The sequence below is a fragment of the Apis florea genome, unplaced genomic scaffold (assembly GCF_048593485.1).
Source record: "Apis florea isolate Af1SG1 unplaced genomic scaffold, ASM4859348v1 contig_2897_pilon, whole genome shotgun sequence".
NCBI lineage: Eukaryota > Metazoa > Arthropoda > Insecta > Hymenoptera > Apidae > Apis > Apis florea.
Genome location: NW_028256665.1, coordinates 1,445,485 through 1,464,542, shown reverse-complemented (window position 1 = coordinate 1,464,542; position 19,058 = coordinate 1,445,485). Strand labels below are relative to the sequence as shown.

General features: G+C 27.8%; 4 protein-coding genes across 11 annotated transcripts; 2 read left to right on the top strand and 2 right to left on the bottom strand.

Moving 5' to 3' along the window:
* Window positions 1-1,199: 1,199 nt before the first annotated feature.
* Window positions 1,200-3,561, bottom strand: Gmer (GDP-L-fucose synthase-like protein). 3 transcript variants are annotated; one of them, XM_086907417.1, is made up of 7 exons: window positions 3,096-3,561; window positions 2,683-3,004; window positions 2,494-2,608; window positions 2,273-2,401; window positions 1,983-2,196; window positions 1,749-1,886; window positions 1,200-1,673 (listed from the first exon to the last, which is right to left on the bottom strand). In XM_086907417.1, the coding sequence occupies exons 2-7, from the start codon at window positions 2,817-2,819 to the stop codon at window positions 1,438-1,440; spliced, it is 969 nt and encodes a 322-aa protein (XP_086763543.1). In that variant the 5' UTR covers window positions 2,820-3,004; window positions 3,096-3,561; the 3' UTR covers window positions 1,200-1,437. The 3 variants fall into 3 exon arrangements, with proteins under 3 accessions (XP_086763543.1, XP_012347113.1, XP_012347114.1); XM_012491659.3 differs by having other exon boundaries at window positions 2,683-2,836; window positions 3,051-3,520; XM_012491660.3 differs by having other exon boundaries at window positions 2,683-2,826; window positions 3,051-3,480.
* A 691-nt stretch (window positions 3,562-4,252) lies between these two features.
* rictor (rapamycin-insensitive companion of Tor) lies at window positions 4,253-9,955 on the bottom strand. Its single transcript, XM_003697368.4, has 9 exons — window positions 9,814-9,955; window positions 9,692-9,739; window positions 9,153-9,309; window positions 5,810-9,004; window positions 5,618-5,747; window positions 5,182-5,552; window positions 4,976-5,078; window positions 4,776-4,883; window positions 4,253-4,705 (listed from the first exon to the last, which is right to left on the bottom strand). The coding sequence occupies exons 1-9, from the start codon at window positions 9,872-9,874 to the stop codon at window positions 4,337-4,339; spliced, it is 4,542 nt and encodes a 1,513-aa protein (XP_003697416.1). The 5' UTR covers window positions 9,875-9,955; the 3' UTR covers window positions 4,253-4,336.
* Prosbeta1 (proteasome beta1 subunit) lies at window positions 9,705-12,200 on the top strand. Of its 5 annotated transcripts, none has more exons than XM_086907411.1 (6): window positions 9,705-10,155; window positions 10,692-10,874; window positions 11,187-11,254; window positions 11,337-11,468; window positions 11,603-11,877; window positions 11,953-12,200. In XM_086907411.1, the coding sequence occupies exons 2-6, from the start codon at window positions 10,779-10,781 to the stop codon at window positions 12,078-12,080; spliced, it is 699 nt and encodes a 232-aa protein (XP_086763537.1). In that variant the 5' UTR covers window positions 9,705-10,155; window positions 10,692-10,778; the 3' UTR covers window positions 12,081-12,200. The 5 variants fall into 5 exon arrangements, with proteins under 5 accessions (XP_086763537.1, XP_086763538.1, XP_086763536.1 ...); XM_086907412.1 differs by having other exon boundaries at window positions 9,800-9,916; XM_086907410.1 differs by having other exon boundaries at window positions 10,056-10,481.
* Window positions 12,201-12,550: 350 nt separating this feature from the next.
* LOC100869719 (sodium-coupled monocarboxylate transporter 1) lies at window positions 12,551-16,371 on the top strand. Of its 2 annotated transcripts, none has more exons than XM_031919015.2 (15): window positions 12,551-12,864; window positions 12,988-13,317; window positions 13,390-13,604; window positions 13,696-13,747; window positions 13,823-13,890; window positions 13,977-14,131; window positions 14,213-14,353; window positions 14,432-14,540; window positions 14,772-14,881; window positions 14,957-15,143; window positions 15,207-15,293; window positions 15,369-15,457; window positions 15,530-15,643; window positions 15,730-15,916; window positions 16,025-16,371. In XM_031919015.2, the coding sequence occupies exons 2-15, from the start codon at window positions 13,056-13,058 to the stop codon at window positions 16,100-16,102; spliced, it is 1,854 nt and encodes a 617-aa protein (XP_031774875.1). In that variant the 5' UTR covers window positions 12,551-12,864; window positions 12,988-13,055; the 3' UTR covers window positions 16,103-16,371. The 2 variants fall into 2 exon arrangements, with proteins under 2 accessions (XP_031774875.1, XP_086763530.1); XM_086907404.1 differs by having other exon boundaries at window positions 12,814-12,864; window positions 13,018-13,317; window positions 16,025-16,293.
* The last annotated feature ends 2,687 nt before the right edge of the window (window positions 16,372-19,058 follow it).

Below are 19,058 nucleotides of genomic sequence, written 5' to 3'. Positions count from 1 at the left end.
CTTTGAATTCTAGAATTCTTCTGGCTCAGCCACGTCCCTCGCATTATTGACAAAAATTCACTCTTTTTCTTTTTTTTTTTTCGATTTCTTTTTAATATATAAATCACATTATAATTCTTTCCTTAAAAATTCATCTTACCAAATCGTGATGTTCCTCGATACATTTATCAATTATTATTAACTGTAACAAACATTCATAAACCGATTCACATATATCACAATATTTTATCTTTTTTTCTGAACACAAGTTTTTTTCACAATTTAGATTTACGAGTCTCTTTAAGACAATTTTAATTTTTCCATCACAAGTTTTTATAAACAATATCCATTTGTTCCACTGAAAATATCAAGAGTTAACGATTAATCGTACAGATAATTCGTTTGATACTATTTGCAGGGATGAAAGACACGAAGAAGCAGAATTTCCCCCGGCAAAGCCGATCGGCCGGCGTTACCGTCTACGATGCCGCAACGCGTGCCTTTTCGTTATTATCATTATTTTTCCCGATGAAAAATCGTCGAAATAACACGACAATCTGAACGGATGCATTTTATTCACAAAACTCTGAGACGAAGCTGTACCACGTGCCAAAAAAGCATTACATCGTGGATGCGAGAAGATCGCGAGAAAAACACACAGTTTCGCGATCGTCGAGGTGAGCCACCTCGAGCGCGACTGAGCACCAAATTTAAGCCATCGTGTACCTTCCACGGTCCTGAGGGCGCTCAATTTATGTTAACGGACGCGCGTGCGTCGCGACGTCTCCTGTGCGGCAAACACTGCGTCGCGTCGACCAACGTTTACTGGTCGTTTGCATGATAGTTGTCGAACATCGGCCACAAGTAATTCGTCATTTAATTACTCAGTTTTTATCTCTTCGCTTAAATGAATTTTTTTTTTTTTTTTGCCTTATTTTTTAAGAAAGTTTAAATTGGCTTATAATTCTTGTCTCAAATATATAAATTAAGTAATACTCAATTACATTTAGTTTTTATCAATATTTTCTATTGTAAATATCTGATGATAGTTTTAAACAAATTGCTGAAGATTGATGAATTCAAAGTTCAATTAAATCTTTTTTTAAATGTTTGAGAACTAGAAACGTTCGATGAAGATAGCATTTAATGCGCGATCGCTAAAATTTAAATAAAAAAAATATTAATTCCTTTTGAAAAAAATCAAAGTTTTGAACATTTGATTGATTGAATAAATTTTTTTTATTTTACAATTTTAAAATATATTTTATGCTTTGAAAATTTACAATACAATTAAAATTATATTCAAACTTTTATAATTTCGCAACTTCTAAACATTGTTTAAATTACATTACATTAAATTACAGAATATATGCCTGAAACAATATGATTTTCTTTCCTTATTTTATACACAGCCAAATTTACTTAATTGGAATATTGAATTAGCTTAATTAGTTTCTGTTAATTTCTTGCGCGATCATAATTCTCTATATACCAATCAACAGTATCTTTAATAGCTTGATTGAATGGTGTAAACTGAAAATCAGGCAAATATTTTCGTAATTTTGCATTATTTGCCGTTTTTTTATATTGTCCATCAGCTGCAGATGTATCATATATCAATTTTCCTTTGAAATTAAAAGCTTGGGCAATTGATTCAGCTACTTGAGAAATTGTAACTTCTTGAGATTCATCAACTGTGCCGATGATAAATGATTTAATAATAATTTAAAATAATACACATAAATATCTCATATTATTTTTTCAATTACCTGATAATATAATTGGTTCCACAGAATTATATTCTCTCAAAACCCATATTATTAATTTAGCTAAATCTAAGCTATAAATAAATTGTCTTAATGGTTTCCCAGAACCTAATACAATAAATTCTTTATCTTCTGTATTTCCTAAAAAATATATATGAATATATAAAATTCTATATATAAAATTCTTGATAAAATAATTGATAATTTAATGAAAAGTTTATTGAAAATATTTTATACCATCTTTTATCAAATCATAAAGTCTACGCATTAAACCTGGTATAACATGACTAGCACTAGGTTGAAAATTATCATTTGGACCAAATACATTGCATGGAATAATGCTAGTATAAATTCTACCATATTGTTCATAATAGGCTCTATTTTGAATATCTATAAGACGCTTAGCATAACTATAACCATAATTTGATGGATGAGGTGGCCCATTGTGAACCTGAGAAATTAATCATTAATGAAAAAAATAATAATTAAATGAAGATTTAAAAAATAATAATATAAAAAAATATTACCATAGATTCATCTATAGGATATGTTGTTTTATCAGGAAATATACAAGTTGACAAACATGATATTACTTTGACAACATCATGTTCATGAGCTGTTTGTAATATATTATCATTCATATGAATATTATTGCGCTAGAAATTTATAACATCTTATATTCTTAATATATCTTAATTAATTTAATATCAAGAAAACAATAATTATTAATTAAGTTATATTCATTTACCAAAAAATCCAAATTATGTGACATATTATAAAATAGACCACCAACCATAGCAGCTAAATGAATAACATGTGTAGGCATATATTTTTCAAATAATTTTTCTGTACTTTGTTTATCACTGAAAACACACATTTTTATTTAAATTTGACCGAGTAATTAATATACCAATATAACAATTAATAATTAAATTACCATAAATTTGCATCTTTAGAACCTACAAATATCCATTTTTCATTTTCATTTTTATTTGTTTCAATAATATTTTGAATAGCTCTACCAACTAGTCCTGTTCCACCAGTTACAAGTATAATCTTTTCGTTTTCAGACATGTTTGATCTATATAAAACTTCAGATTTTTTATGTTTGAATTTTATTTATTACTTATCAAATTAAATAATAAAAATATCAAAATTATTAAAATGTCATATGATATTATCATTAATCAAATAAATTTGATTAAATTTATTATGAAATTCTTATTCTATTCATTATATACATTATATGCTTGATAGACCTGAGGATTAATATATATATATATATTGTATATATATAAAACTTACATTTAAAAAATTAAATAAGTAGTTATTGTATATCAAAATACATACATCACTTATGATAGTTATATATAAACTGATAAAGATTGAGGTTCTAATTTCATTATACGATAAAAACATTTACTGCCATCTATCAGAAAAAAATGGAAACCACTATCTAAATATATATATTAATTTATATAATATATAATAATGTAAAAAATTATTATATATGTCCTTTTAAAAATTATTTATATATATTACGAAATATAAAATTAAATCTTAAAATACAATAAGATATATGCATTATTATGGACGAGAATGTAATATTTATTTTTTCATATTAAAAATTGAAACGTTTTGAAAAAACAATGATAAAAGTATGTTCAATTAATATTCTCGTCTGATTACACACTGAGTGTAATAAATAAAATAAATAAATATAGACAAAGAGAGTAAATAACAAAAGAAGGACAGAGATAGGATAAAATATTGAAATCAGCGCCATCTCCAGAGTGCCGCAAATGAAACACATATAAAAAGGATAGAAGATATTAAAAAAGGATAGAGATAGAACTAGAATTAACTGTTAATGCCATCTCTCGAATGTCAAAGAAATTTCTTTACAAAAAATAATAAGAATTCAATACTAGCGCTATATTTTAGTATTAAGGATATTTAAGAGATGGCGCTAATTGTTAATTGTCATTCTACTTTATCCTATTTTTGGAAAAAATTGGAAGATATCTTTAATAATCAAAAGATGACGCTAACTGTCAATTCTTACTTTATCTCTATCCTTGTCTCAATATTTTCTATCCTTTCTACATGTGTTTCATTTGCGGCACTCTGGAGATGGCGCTGATTTCAATAATTTTAACCTATCTCTGTCTTTTTCTTATTATTTACTTTTCTTGTCTATATTTTCTCTACATAAATTTATGTCCTTGAGAGACGAATCCAAAAAATTATTCTTATTTATTGAATTTATCAACTTTTGAATTAAATATAATTACAAATATAATTCACTGCTCTAAATCATAAAAACCAAATCAAAAACTTCGTTTTTTTGTACGATCTATTTCATAAGATATAATGTTCCATTAAACGTTCAATCTATCTTGTATTTATTTTATATCATGTCTATTAGAATTAATCGATAAACAAGATTATATTAAATTTATTTTTTTAAATTTTCATCACACAGAAATATTATTATAGGATTATAATTCAATTTTGGCAGTGTGATTTATTTCATATTTCGTAATTATTTTAATACAAAATATTTACACCTGTCTGAAAGTTGGTGATTACTAATCAAGGCTGATGGCAGTGTTTGTACCTGATACTTTTAATAATCTATCAGAACTTTTTGACAAACGTATCCTTTCTTCTGGCTTTAAAATTTCGGCTATTATTTTCTCGTCGCTTCGTCGTTCTGGTTTGCATAAAAGCTCTTGCGGTTTATTGCATTGTTGCGTCACACAAGAATCATTTCCTGTCTCTTCAGCGACAACATCTAATTGTGCTACTTGAATATCAGAAAAAGTAAGTCTTCCATTGATTTTATTTTCTGAAGGCACACGAGAATCGGGTTCAAGTGCCGTGGAAATGGAAGATCGCAAGAATTTTTCATCATTGCCATCGTTTAGTTTTAAAACATTAGCTGCTTCTACATAAAGCTGTATTCCAATGTTAAAATTAGATACTTCTTTTACATATTGTAATGTAAATTTTTCGGTTACAACTTACTGCTTCAAATGTAGAATCTAAAAATAATTCTTGTAAAAATCGTCGTGCTGGCATCCTATATGTATTACTACCTAAACGAGCAGCTACATCCGAAAATAAACAAATATCCTATAACACATAGTAAAATTATATATAAATTAGATATATTAAATATTTCATAATATTTAATATGTTAATATTATATACATATAAATGTATACCTGAAATTTTTCTGAATGTAATTGTCTTAATCTAAGTAGGGTTTGTCGACTATTACGATACCATACAGGATTTGCCAATCGCTGCGCATGTCTAAGTATTTTCCTATTTGAATAATATAGATATTATTAAAATTATAATTGATATAAAATTAATGTTAATGTCTATTTACAATATATTATTTTATACTATAATTAATTAATATTACCTCTGTAACTTTAAGTCTTTTTCTGGAATTGATTCTTTGCTGCTAGTTTTACCATGATAACATACTAAACATATACGATAATGTTCTGCATCTACATCACACTCTGAACAAGATTCTTCGTCTACTTCGGTTGTTTCTATATCAGACTTAGGTGCATCATCCAATGTTATAGCTGGAATCGATGATTGTAATGGCTCCGGAAAAATAGTTATAAGTCTTTTTGGAAGAGCAATACCCATATAAAATAAATTATCCTGATTATCTTCAGGAGATGGAGGTGTTGGAGTGAGTACTTGTTCCGCAATCCAGTTGCGAGATGAATCAAATTCAGATAAACTTTGTAACGATAATCGGCCATCTAAACTATACATCTAAAATAAAATAAATTTATATAAAATGTTTAGTAAATCAAAAAACCAATATTTAACACTCTTGCCTCTAAGCTACTTTGGGAATAACTCGGTCTCCGATGACGCTGAAGACTACGAAGTCTCGCATATCCTTCAGCATCTTGTTGGCTTAATCTTTGAATACTTGAAACAGGACTAGGTGTCTCTCCTCTTTCTCTGTAAATCCATATAATAAAATATATTTTTAAATAATACAATATTACCTAAAACATCCTTACGGTAGAGCATAGCGTCTAGCTTCAAGATCCGTAGCTGCACTCTCAGATCGATTTCTAGTTCTACGAGCGACTGGTTCAGGTAACTCTGGTTTTCCATCGCTAAGACTTCGATGGTGTCGTTGTATAGGAATTGGACTTGGTGCTGGATATCTGCTCGTAGGAGGTACAACTGGCCAATGATCCCCACGTCTGTGTCTAACACAAGGCCAATCAAAAGTTGATAATGCATCTGCGCCTGTACGAGTAGTGGCAATAAGACTAAGAGCATACATAGCTGTTGCTCTTATTACGTAATATGAACACGTTTCTGCTATGGAAGTTAATAATTCTATAATTCCGGCATGATTCAATTGTTCTGCTCCTGCTGTTGAAGTTCCCATATGACCAAGCGCCCATATTGCAGATTTTACTTTCAAAATTCTTTTATTTAAATTCGAAACTTGTTCTTCTCGAGATTCAGATTCCAATCTCCAACTTCTTTCTGGAGTGGTTCGTCTAGAATCGTCTAAACTTGTCTTTCGTCGAATATCGAGCAAAGAATCAACCTTTTGTGGGTAACATATATCCACACTTTCTACAGTTTCGGAATCCATTATAGTTTCTAATCTATTTGATTCTACTATCTCCTCTGTACCAGATTCTTCAGACATAACACCAGTATCTTCAATCACAGAACGATTAGTTTTAGTACATCTTGAATTTGATTCTGAATCTCTATTACCAAATTCCAGTCTAAATCGCTGAACAATTCGAGTAAATCGTTGTATTACATTTCGACGTAACAATAATTGCATGCCTAAATCATGTTGCGCCAATTGACCTATTAAATGTGGTAGAATAAAAATATTATGTGGGGTCATGGGTACATTACTTGTTCTTCTATGATAACTTCCTGTTTCATTTCTTTGACGACGAGTTAAAGAATCATGTATTTCTCCCTCTATTAAACCAACATATCTTTCTGCAAAACCTCCTGGACTAATCCATTTTTCCAATTCTTCCGCGGGAGACGAAAGTGTTGTGAAACCTTGATGAAGAGAATATAATCGAATTTTTAACAAGTAACCTTTATCACCTAATTCTTCCAACCATTTATCCCAATCACGAGATTGTCCTCCTTGTTGTAATAAAGCTTCTAAATATTCTGGTTCCTCGCAAGCTTCATGTAATGCCTCTAATGCAGTTAATGCTATAGTTTTATTGATATCTGACAGCCGTTCTGATAATAATGTTATTGCCCAACGATAGGCATCAGCCATTCTGGCTCTGAGTATCAATCGAAGGAACTGTGTAGCATACAGTCGCGTACTATCTAATGTTGCTTCTGTAATAATCTTAGTTAATACTTTCCTATTAGGTCCATCCCTAGAATAATCTAAGCTTGATATTATAAGTTTCACGTAACAATCGTGATTAGTAGCTAGAGCCAAATCTTGCAGCTTTCCTAATAATTGAAATTCTTTGAGAATTCTAGTTCCTTTTGCTGAATGACTCAATTGCCCAAGAAATAAAAAATACTTTTGACAACAAGTAGTAGACATATGACGAGGTGAAAACAAACATTCATGAGCAGATTGAGCTGTTCGAATACTAGAAATTTGCTCATCAACATCTGCAATTAATTCAAACAATAATTTTGTACTCTCAGGTTCCGGAATTTCAAGCAAACAATTTAATAAATCGCAACCGGCTAATGTTGCTTCTCGTGCTAGATTAGCATTTGTTGCCAATTCCACTCTACTGTAACCATTGGAACATGGTTTAAAGTAACGTACAAGTCTTTTCATAAATAATCTATGATCAGAATCATGTAGTATTCGCGAAGTATCTTCACGTGAGCGTAATATAGATCGTACTACCGGCCAATTCCAGGCAAGAGCATCTTTAGAACTGAGTACTTGAGCATCTTTTAAAAGAGGCGTAGTTGGTGATTCTCGACGTAACCAATGTCTACTAGATGTTCGTTGACGTCTTGGTAATGTTGGTCTTAACCAAGTACCAGCTTGTAAAATTTTATCGAGAAATAAACTTGCGGGTGCTGGTCTTCGTCGCATCATAGTATGCATTCGTTCCAAAATTGCAACAGCTGCTAAAGCTTGATGTTTTCCAGTACTTGCATGTTCCAATAAATTTGGTAAAGGAGGAGTAAGATCACATACTTCAGAGGGTAAAAGAGAATGTGCAAGATGTAATAATGCGCCTAACAGAACCGCCGCTCGTACAGAAATAAAAGTATCGGTGGAAACAATAGTCTCTGCTAAAGCACGATGTAAACCACATTCCAATAATGCATAAACCAATAATGCTAAATGTATTTCTGTAATATTTGGACAGCGTGATGATAAAGATGGTAAAATATATTTTCCTTCAGCTGCAACAAAACCTTCTGACAATTTCCAAGAATCACGAGTTCGGCTAGGATCTACTGCTGCTAAGGCAACATCAGGTTCATCCGTCCAAGTAGGTAAAGGTAAATCCAACAACTCATAAAGTAATTCTAAAACAGCACCTCTTACTTCAAGTTGTTCAACATACAATACATCTGATATAGCTTTTAATCCTGAATTATCATCAGGTCGACAAAAATGTAAAACTCCAGAATAAGATCTTAGTATACTTAATAATGCTAATTTGCTTGCTGCAAATCTGTCTCGTTCTTCTTTTGTTCTATCTATAGTTGCAGAATGAAGCTCACAATAAGGAGCTGCAAAACATAAAAGAGAAACACTATTCCTAGTATCAGGAGTATTTAATAATCTTAGTAAAACTCCTACAACAGATTCAATTATAGCAGGGCTTTGTCCAGTCATGGCAGCTCTTGCAAGGGCACTAATTCCTCCACAACTGATTAACAAATTTGAATTTAAAACACCCAATTCACAAAGAGTTGCTAAAAATGCTCTAAATGCTCCATCCTTTTCTTCAACTCCTCCATTTGTTAGGCTTATTAAAGATCTTGCTAAAATAGGACTAAAATGTTTTGGAGCTAATACTAAAATCCTTCTAACAAGTCTAAGAGCTTGCATCCTTTCTATTTCATTTCGTAAATTAACATCCATACTTCTAGCCACAAAATATGGATATTGCAATTTATTAATTGCAATAACATCTTGTTCTTTTTTGAGCATATATCGTACAGCTCGTAATGCAGCTGCACGAACTTGTGTTGCTTCATGTACAAGTCCCACTCGTAAACTATAAAATCAAATAATATATATAATATATAATATATAAATAATATATAATAATATAACAATATATACAATATAACTTAAATTATATAATGTATAACAATATAATATATTTATTTATCATTTGTAATAAATTATTTTTAAATTCTTACCAGCAAAATATATCACTGATGGAATATCCATAATCTGAAGAATCATTTTCACTAATTAATTTAACAATAGCATTAAGATAAGCTAATTTCTTTACACTTGGAACATTTTCACGTTGACAAAGGTTAGTTAAAACTTCCTTCACATTTTCTTTCAATCCTATGAAATAAATTAAATTTTTAACTAGATATATAATGAATGAAATATTTTCAAAATATTTATACTAGAAATATAAATATATATATATATATATATATATATATATATATAAATTAAAACTATATATATATATATAAAATTAAAACTTTTTTATTATATTAAAAAGCATATAGTCATTAATATTAAATGATTTTACATCTTTCATTAAATATTTTTTGTTTTATTTTGCTTTATTCTAAATATTTCGTAAAAGAAACATTTATTGTTTTGCAAGATATAAATTAAAAATAAAAATGCATATATAATTATGAACTATGCGAGGTAATCATGTTATAAAAATACTATAGATACAAAGTTGCAAGTTACAGGTTAGGTTACTAACCTCTTGACAGATCGAGTTGCACGCAACTGTCTTCACTCTCTTGACGGCCTATAAAAAGAATACATAAATAGAAAACGATGTAGTTTTAAAATAAAGAAATTGACAGCCAATGTTCAACATACTTCGATGAGATCTGCTCGTACGAAGACTCCTACCCCAAATCATCCAACTAGAAATTGCCATTTCTTTACCGGCTGCTACCCACGATCACAATCAACACTTTTTGTCCGATTGTTATTACAAGTCTTTTGCATGATATATGTCATTCTTATTGTTAACCTGAAGCCCGAAGCACTATAAATGCACTACTAATAAATCAAGTATAACACGAGTCAAGTGTTACATGAGAACGTTGCACTCAATGTAACGCACTCTTCGAGAAAATTGTAGATTGTAGATACCTGAGAAAGTTGCAAGAGTCATGTAATCAACAAGAGTATATACTTTTTTTTCCTAATTTCCCGGTAAATCTTAGATAACGTAATTTTCGTACTATTATTTTTTTTCAAATAATATTTTACAATAAATATAAGTTACATTAAATATTTTAATTCTGAAATAATAAAATATTTTCCGTTCTACAAAGATATATGTAAAATACGCTGTATGACATGCTTGACTGATCTAGACTAGTCAGTGTTCAGAAGATACAATTCTGAAATAATAATATTTATATATTATCATTTTGTACAGTTACAGTTACATATTGACAAAATTGAAACGTGTTTTACTTTATTAATTGTATAATATTTGTACGAGTGAATTAATGTTAAAATATAAATAAATCAATGTAATTTTTTATTTAGAAAAAAATTTATTTAATCATTAATATTTACATATCTGTTTTAAAAATTTATTAAAATATAAAAATTATAAAAAAATTTATTTTTTTACATAAAAATTAATTATAATAACTATTGTTTTGTTACAATTAAAAATTATTTACTTGATATTACTTTAATTATGTTCCAAAGCGAATATCATTTTTTGATTTTTATAGATGGACACACTGTAGTCACAAAGTAGCTTTCAATCACTTTTCATTGAAAAGTCAAGTGAAGAAATTATTTATTAGAATTTTAGAAAAATGGCACAAATGGTGGATAATTTCGTTCAATCTCACATAGGTTCAGTTACTGATAATTTAGTTCAAGATTGGGTTTCTTCTGAACAAAGTACAGGAGTAAGTTTAATACATTAGATATTAATATGTTTTAAGGTTAGAATGACAATGCAAACTTTATCGTATCGTTAATAAAAATTTAAAATAAAATTAAATATTATTTTATTTTTTTTATGTGTACATATCTTATATATAATCTTTAATTAATCATTCGTAATTTTAGTAATTTTTTCTTTTTCTTTTTTCACATTTAACACAAATTTTATGTTCTTTAAAAAAATTTTTATATTTTTACATATTTTAATACAAAATATAATGTAATATTTTCTTAAATAAATAAATAATGCTTTTTAAAATTATTTTATTAATTAGACATCAATCATGGCTTGTGAATTTGATGGAGGAGTAGTAATTGGAGCAGATTCTAGAGCTACCACTGGGTATGACATATATAATTTAAAATTATTTTCTTAATAATATTAATAACATAATAATAATTAATGATAATATTAATTATTTTAGGGCTTATATTTCAAATCGTTTTGCTGATAAATTAACTAAAATCACAGATTATATTTATTGCTGCCGTTCTGGCTCTGCAGCAGACACTCAAGCTATTTCTGATATTGTTGCTTATCATTTAAGCCTTCACAAGTAAGTAGAATTTATTTAAATTTATGATAAATGTATGTATAAAAATTATATATAATTAAATTTAAAAAATATTATCATAAGAAAGAAATTATTATCATAAATTCATCTTACTATTTGTACTTTATTTTTTATAGAATGGAATTAGGCATAGAACCTTTGGTGGAAACAGCAGCAAATGTATTCCGTGAATTATGTTACAATTATAGAGATTCCTTAATGGCAGGAATTTTAGTGGCAGGATGGGATAGTCGTAAAGGAGGTCAAGTTTATAGTGTACCCATAGGTGGCATGTGTGTAAGACAACCAATTTCTATTGGAGGATCTGGTTCAACCTATGTATATGGCTATATGGATTCACAATATAAACCAAACATGTCAAAAAATGAATGTGTTAAACTTGTTGAAAATAGTAAGTGTTTAACAATGTTTGATTGACATAATATGATTATTGAATATTTAATATAACACGATTTTATCTTTACAGCATTGGCATTGGCAATGTCTCGCGATGGTAGCAGTGGTGGTGTTATTCGAATTGGCGTTATTACGAACAAAGGAATTGAAAGAAAAGTTATATTGGGTAATGAATTACCACGATTTTATGAGGGATAAAAATTATGAAACTAGATTTAAACAGATTATTTACTCCAATTATATTCTTTATTTTTTAAAATCTTATGTCAATCGTATCTTGTTTTTGAATTAAAATGAAATAAAAAATTTTTACTTTTATTTTTTTACAATTGTAGTTCATCCTAATATTTTATGTATATGTTCTAAATAGATTATTAAGAAATATCATATTAACAGCAATAGTACTTTTGAATAGCTATTAATAAATAATTCTTTGACACCCGAAAATCATCCAGGAACTTGGTTGAAACGCGACCGTCAATGTGATCAAACACATCTATACAACTACTACCATATTTAGGTCGTATTATCCACTTAGGATTCACTCTGGTATATACCCGGTCGTTTTAACTTCGTACTTAATGTCCATTGTCAGTTTAATGAGAAAATTGTCACAATGGCACAATCGTGATGTGTGCAATCGTATCGAGCCGCTCGAGCTTCTGGCTCTTTTCAGATGAACTGTCATGCTAGTTGTAGCCGGTCTTCCGTAATATCCATTACAACCTGCCACACTATATATTATACATCAAGTAGCGTGTTATATATCTGAAATAATTTCTCATTCAATTCAATGTAAAATTATATTTTTCTTGAGTGTTATATCGCGCGTGTAAATTATATATTTACAAAACATTTATCTTTATATAAATTTTGTTACTTGCAAATGTACCAGATTCGAAATAACAAAAGCTCGTAGATATATAGTTTTTTTTTCCAATAGTTTTAATGAACTGAAAAATTAGCAAGTATAAAAATTAAGGTAAGCACTATTTTCAATCATATTATAAAAATAAAATAAAATAAAAAATGTTCGTGCTCTGATGCTTTTTTATTCATTCGTATTTTCGTATTTTTAAAAAAAATATCAATTAATTCTCAAAAGGATTTACCTTCTAATTCAAAACGCCTAAAGGCGTTTGAAACAACCACAAAATTCCATTTTGCAACAAAATGACTGCGGAGGGTAGTATGGAGGATCGTCAACCAAACTGGTCGCAGGATATGCCAACAGTGCAGGAAGTTGGTGAAATGATGCGAAGTTTTGGCTTATGGGATTATGGAGTTTTTGGGTTTATGTTGATCGCTTGTGGTTTTGTCGGCATTTACTTCGGTTTCATTAAGAAATCATCAGGAGTAGACGAATATCTTGTGGGTGGCAGAAATATGAAAACATTTCCTGTTAGTTTGAGTCTTATAGCAAGTTTCATATCGGGTAGGAAATACTTATCCCTAAATAATCACAATTATTCGTAACAATAAACTTTTTATAAAAATTTAACAATAGGTATTTCATTATTGGGTACACCGACGGAAGTATATGTACATGGTATTAGTTATCTCTGTGTCGGTTTCGGAGTTATCATCGTTGGTATTGTAACGTCAGGAATCTATTTACCAATTTTTCACGAGCTCAAACTCACAAGCACCTATGAATATCTCGAAAGACGATTTGATAGAAAGATCAGAACATTAGGATCAGTACTTTTCTTAATTGGCATCGTGAGTTTCTTTAAAGAATTAATTTTTATTTCATTTATTCCAACTAATTTATTCAAAATTCCGATAAAAAAAAGATAAATTATTCTTCTAGATGACATGGCTTCCTATCGTTATTTATGTACCAGCGTTGGCTTTTAATCAAGGTATCAAATGCACATCGAATAATTTTTAATAAAGCAAATCACATGGAACTAACGTATAAAATAATATATTTACAGTTACCGGAGTAAATGTACACGTAGTTACTCCATTCGTGTGTATTGTGTGCATTTTTTATACTTGTGTGGTAAGATATAATATTATAAGTACCACAAGTAAAAACACAAGTACAAACTCAAAAAATTATAAAATAATTCGCGTTTTACTAATTAGGGTGGTTTACGAGCAGTAGTATGGACTGATTTTATTCAGACCTTCATAATGTTTGGTTCTATGTTACTAATTATCATCAAGGGAACATCTGATGTAGGTGGATTATCATTAGTAATAAGAAGAAATCTGGAATCTGGAAGAATTGAATTACCTACGTGAGCATTATGATATCATAGTTTTAAAATAATAAATGATGACGAATTAATAATCTTCAAGTTATACTAATTTTTGAATAGGACAGATTGGAGTCCTCTTACGAGACATACGATCTGGTCCCTCGTGATTGGTGGTTTTTTTCATTGGTTGCAAATATCCGTAATCAATCAAAATATGATTCAAAGATATCTTGCATTACCTACATTAAAATCAGCTAGAAGGTATATTTATTTTAATCTTTTATTATTCACAAGATATAAATAAATTATTAAATCTGAGAAATGAAATGTTATTTTTAGAGCACTCTGGATTTTCATAGTCGGAGTGTTGATTTTAATGGGAATATGCGGATATGCAGGAATGTTAATATATGCTTGGTACCATGTATGCGATCCACTTACTACAAAGGTAATGATTACACTTCCCTGATAGCCTAATTTCATGATATATCATGAACTGCAACTAATAGAAAGATTTCATATCCAATATTATGTCATTTGTACATCTAACATTTCATATTTTACATACTGCAGATATATATATTTAAAATTTTTTTCAAATAATACTGTATTTTTAACATTAAAAAAAAATTTTAAGAAAATGAAATACATATATATATATATATTTTTTTTTACATAGTTAGCAGGCGCGAAAGATCAATTGTTACCATTACTTGTTATGAATATATTAAATGAATTCCCGGGTCTTCCGGGTCTTTTTGTCGCCGGAGTATTTAGCGCAGCATTGAGGTAATTTTTCTTATTTTTTATATTCATACTTGTTTAAAAAATGATCAAAATTAAACGATTTCTATAACATTTTAGTTCTTTATCTACCGGTTTGAATTCGATGGCTGCGGTAGTATTGGAAGATTTTATAAAACCTTTCAGAAAAACGCCTTTTTCTTCGAAAGCCGCGGATATTTTATTAAAACTAACGGTAGTTATCCTTGGAGTAACTTGCGTAGCCCTTGTATTTGTCGTTGAGAAAACAGGATCTCATGTATTGCAGGTATAACATAGAAGAATTTAGTTTAAAAGGATTTTTATTCCAAATAAAATATATATGTTTCAGCTGTCCACGAATTTAGCCTCCATTACTAGCGGCCCGTCTCTTGGAATTTTCAGCATGGGTGTTTTGTTGCCATGGGTAAATGCTAAGGTACGTTAAAATATAATATAAAAATGATGAAATAACAATGTATATAATAATATTATGATTTTGTATAAAATATAGGGTGCTCTAATAGGTGGTATTTCTGGTTTGGGTTTTATGGGATGGATTAGCCTTTCGGCTGAAGCAGCGATCGCTAGTGGAAGAATAAAGTGAGAATAGAAAATGATTTTAAAATCTCTATAATGATTTATGATGTTGCACAATGTAAAACATTTCGGCAGATTTGACGAGAAACCAGTCAGCACAGAAGGATGCTATTACTCGTTTCCTCAAGTGGAAAATTTAATGTTACTCGAGCCTCCAGATACGATTTTGGATAGTGACGAATTTCTTCCGTAATTATTATATATATAGAAAGAAAAAATTTATTATATTTGTTTACCTTTTAGTAATCATACATTAATCATATTGATACTTTTAGAGAACCTTTAGCATTGTACCGTCTCAGTTATCTTTGGTATACCGTAACTGGTGCATTAGTAACAATGACTATCGGTCTTGTTGTGAGTCTCATTTCATCTGAAAATATTGAAAAATTAGATCCAATGTTACTAGCACCGTTTATACGAAAATTGTTAAAAATATCTGACAAAGAATCTCAACAAGAGGCAAGCAACCAGATCATTTTATCTATATTTTTCTTCAGATCAAATATCTCTCTTTCAAATAAATTTTTATAGAATCTTTAATAATTTATGCTTTATTGTTTCTTATAGGCTGGAAATTTAGAAATAAATAGTCTGGAAATACGTAGAACTGGAGAAGAAAACGTAGCTGAAAGTGTATTACATTAATATGACCTTGACTTGATGATCATGATCCATGTTGATCGAATCAGGGGTCGGCAAACTGTATGAGATGAAGTGTTTGGTTGACAGGCTGAAATATTAAATTAAGAGAATTGAGTCTAAAATAAGTTAAATCAATGGAGAAAATAAAGTACAAAATGACTCGAGTTAGAGTTTGGATGAGTTAAAATATCAAGGCAAGAGAGACGAACTTATCTAATATAATTCTTAGTTAGTGAAATATGAATAAAATTTTAATAGATTTTTTACACTTATTCATAGATATAATATTCATATGTATATTTCAACATTAACAGAAATGTACAAAGATAATATATATATATATATATATATATATATACATTAACATTCTAATATTATATTAGCAATATTTTTAATATAATTTTTAACTTCGCTAAAAAATATATAACATTCAAAATATAAAAAACGATTAAAATATAAGTTTTTTCTTCTATTTTCATTGTACATAAAGCTAAAATAAGAATATAATATTTGAATAATCAGAAAATCAAATTAAAATATATATTTTCCATAATACTTAAAAAATCATTATAAAATAATAAATTATTAAATATCTATATTTTTCTTATTATAATTCATTCGAACATATATACACGCAAAATAAAATCAAGAACTAGATTTTCTTTCCATTTATGTACAAACAAATTAGATAAATCAAAAGATAGATTCAGAAATAAATATATCTCTGGAAGAGATATATAACAATGGTTTTTTTAGATTATTATGGATACTATGTTCAGCATATTACTATTACTATTATTATATTTTTACACTTTTAATCATATAATAAATTAAGATTATTTCGAACTGTAAAAATTCGTGTTCGTGCGTAACTCGTGCAGTTTGTATTTATATAAAATTAAACATCAGATTATAATATATTGTAAATATGTATAGAGATTTAGATATTATCTGAAAAATACAATGTCTAATAGATTGATCGTATCGCTTAATTTGACGTGTAAAAAATTGTACTGAAATTTTGTACTTGCAGGGGATGACGCACAAACTGCACAAGAATTGTTCCTTATAAATTTCAAGACATAACGTGATACAAACGTGTTTTGTGTAATAGTATTTATTATATCAAATGTTCATTGCGTTTGTTTCATAAATTGTCTCGTTTTAAATATTCATCGTTATCTTGTTCTTATATATTTCTTACATAATATAATGTATAATTAAACATTAACTCAAAAAAAAAGAAGAAATAAGTAATCTAAAATTATTTGAATAAGTATTTAAAAAACACAGTAAAATATATAAGTAATAACAATACATAAAGTAAAGTTTATCTTTTTCTAAATGAAATATGTAATATTCATCAAGCGTAGATTTGTTAAACGAGATATTAATTTTCTACTAATATTTTATAATTACAATTTTCTTAAATATATATGCATTAAATAAGCATCTAAATAAATATACATGTAGATATGCGGACACATATACATGTATTTATTTTACATATATAGTTTCTTAGACAGCTACGCGTCTAAAGAAATTATAAAATTTTGTGCTATCATTTTAAAAAACGAAGAGTAAGAATCATTAAATTTTTAAATTAAATTTCGAAGCCAAAAGCATCGACACTATCACTCAAGTTCGTTTATTTGGAATCTAATGATTGGATTTTTTATCAATCTTTTGACATTTACAATTTTTTCATGATAATAATGAATTTTTAGAATTTGATCGAATTATATTTTGAAAAGAAGTATCGATACCTTTGTTTCTTTGTTCGAGGTATAATTGATATCTTAAATATCTATCATATAAAAACGAACAATATTGTTTAAATAAGAAAATAAACGAGATATTTTTTTATTTCTTATTTAACATTGTCAATTTCTATATGAATTTTTCTTAGCATAATTGTTGCAACTATTTTATACAATCTGGACTAGATTTACGATTCAGTATAAAGAAAGCTTTATATTCTTTTCTCGTTTTACTACAATGACCTATTAATGAACTGGCCACATTGTTTAATTTTGAAAAATTGCGAATCACTAGTATACAAAATATTTTATCTATCTTTCAATTATTACAATATAATAGATATCAATCGTGATTCATATATTATGTATACAAATATAGATATACATATAGATATATAAAATATTTTTCAATCATATAAACATTATAATGAAGATTTCAAAAATCCTCTCTCAATGTTGAAAAAAGATTTAAAAATAATTTTTTTAATTCTGAAATAAACAACAAACTAGTTTTCTGATAAATATGTGAAAAAATATACAAATATATAAATTTGTATAATCAATATTAAATGAGAATTTGTTATTGTTACAGAACAACGTACAAATTATCAATAATATTATAAATAAAAATGAATATAAAAATTATTTATTATAATTTTATCAAACAAATCTGAAAAAATTAGAATTATTATAAGATAAAAAGGTTATTACATTTATTAAAAAATTTTATAAAATTTTAAAATGTATTCAATTGAATTTGTCAATTTACTATTTATTATTTAATGAATTATATTTCGAGATTATATTTTTATTCTTCTAAAGATTGAAAATATATTCATTTTGAGGTAGCATATTCGACATAGTGTATTCAGGCGTATTCAAAGATGATCTCAAATATTTGGTCCCATTTTAAAATCAGAATTTTCACTATTTATGTAATAGTCTGAATTTTAAAAATTTATCTTCTAAATATAAATCAAATATAATTTAATATTATTAAAAGTAAAACGAATAATAATAATCGATATATAATTTAATGATTAATCTTAAAAAAATAATCTTTTCCAAAAAGATTCATCTATTTAAAAATATTTAAAATAACTAAGAATAAAGTCTTATTATGAGAATTATAAATGATTACAAATGAGAAAAATTATTCATTAATAAAATATCATATAATATCATATACAATATCATAT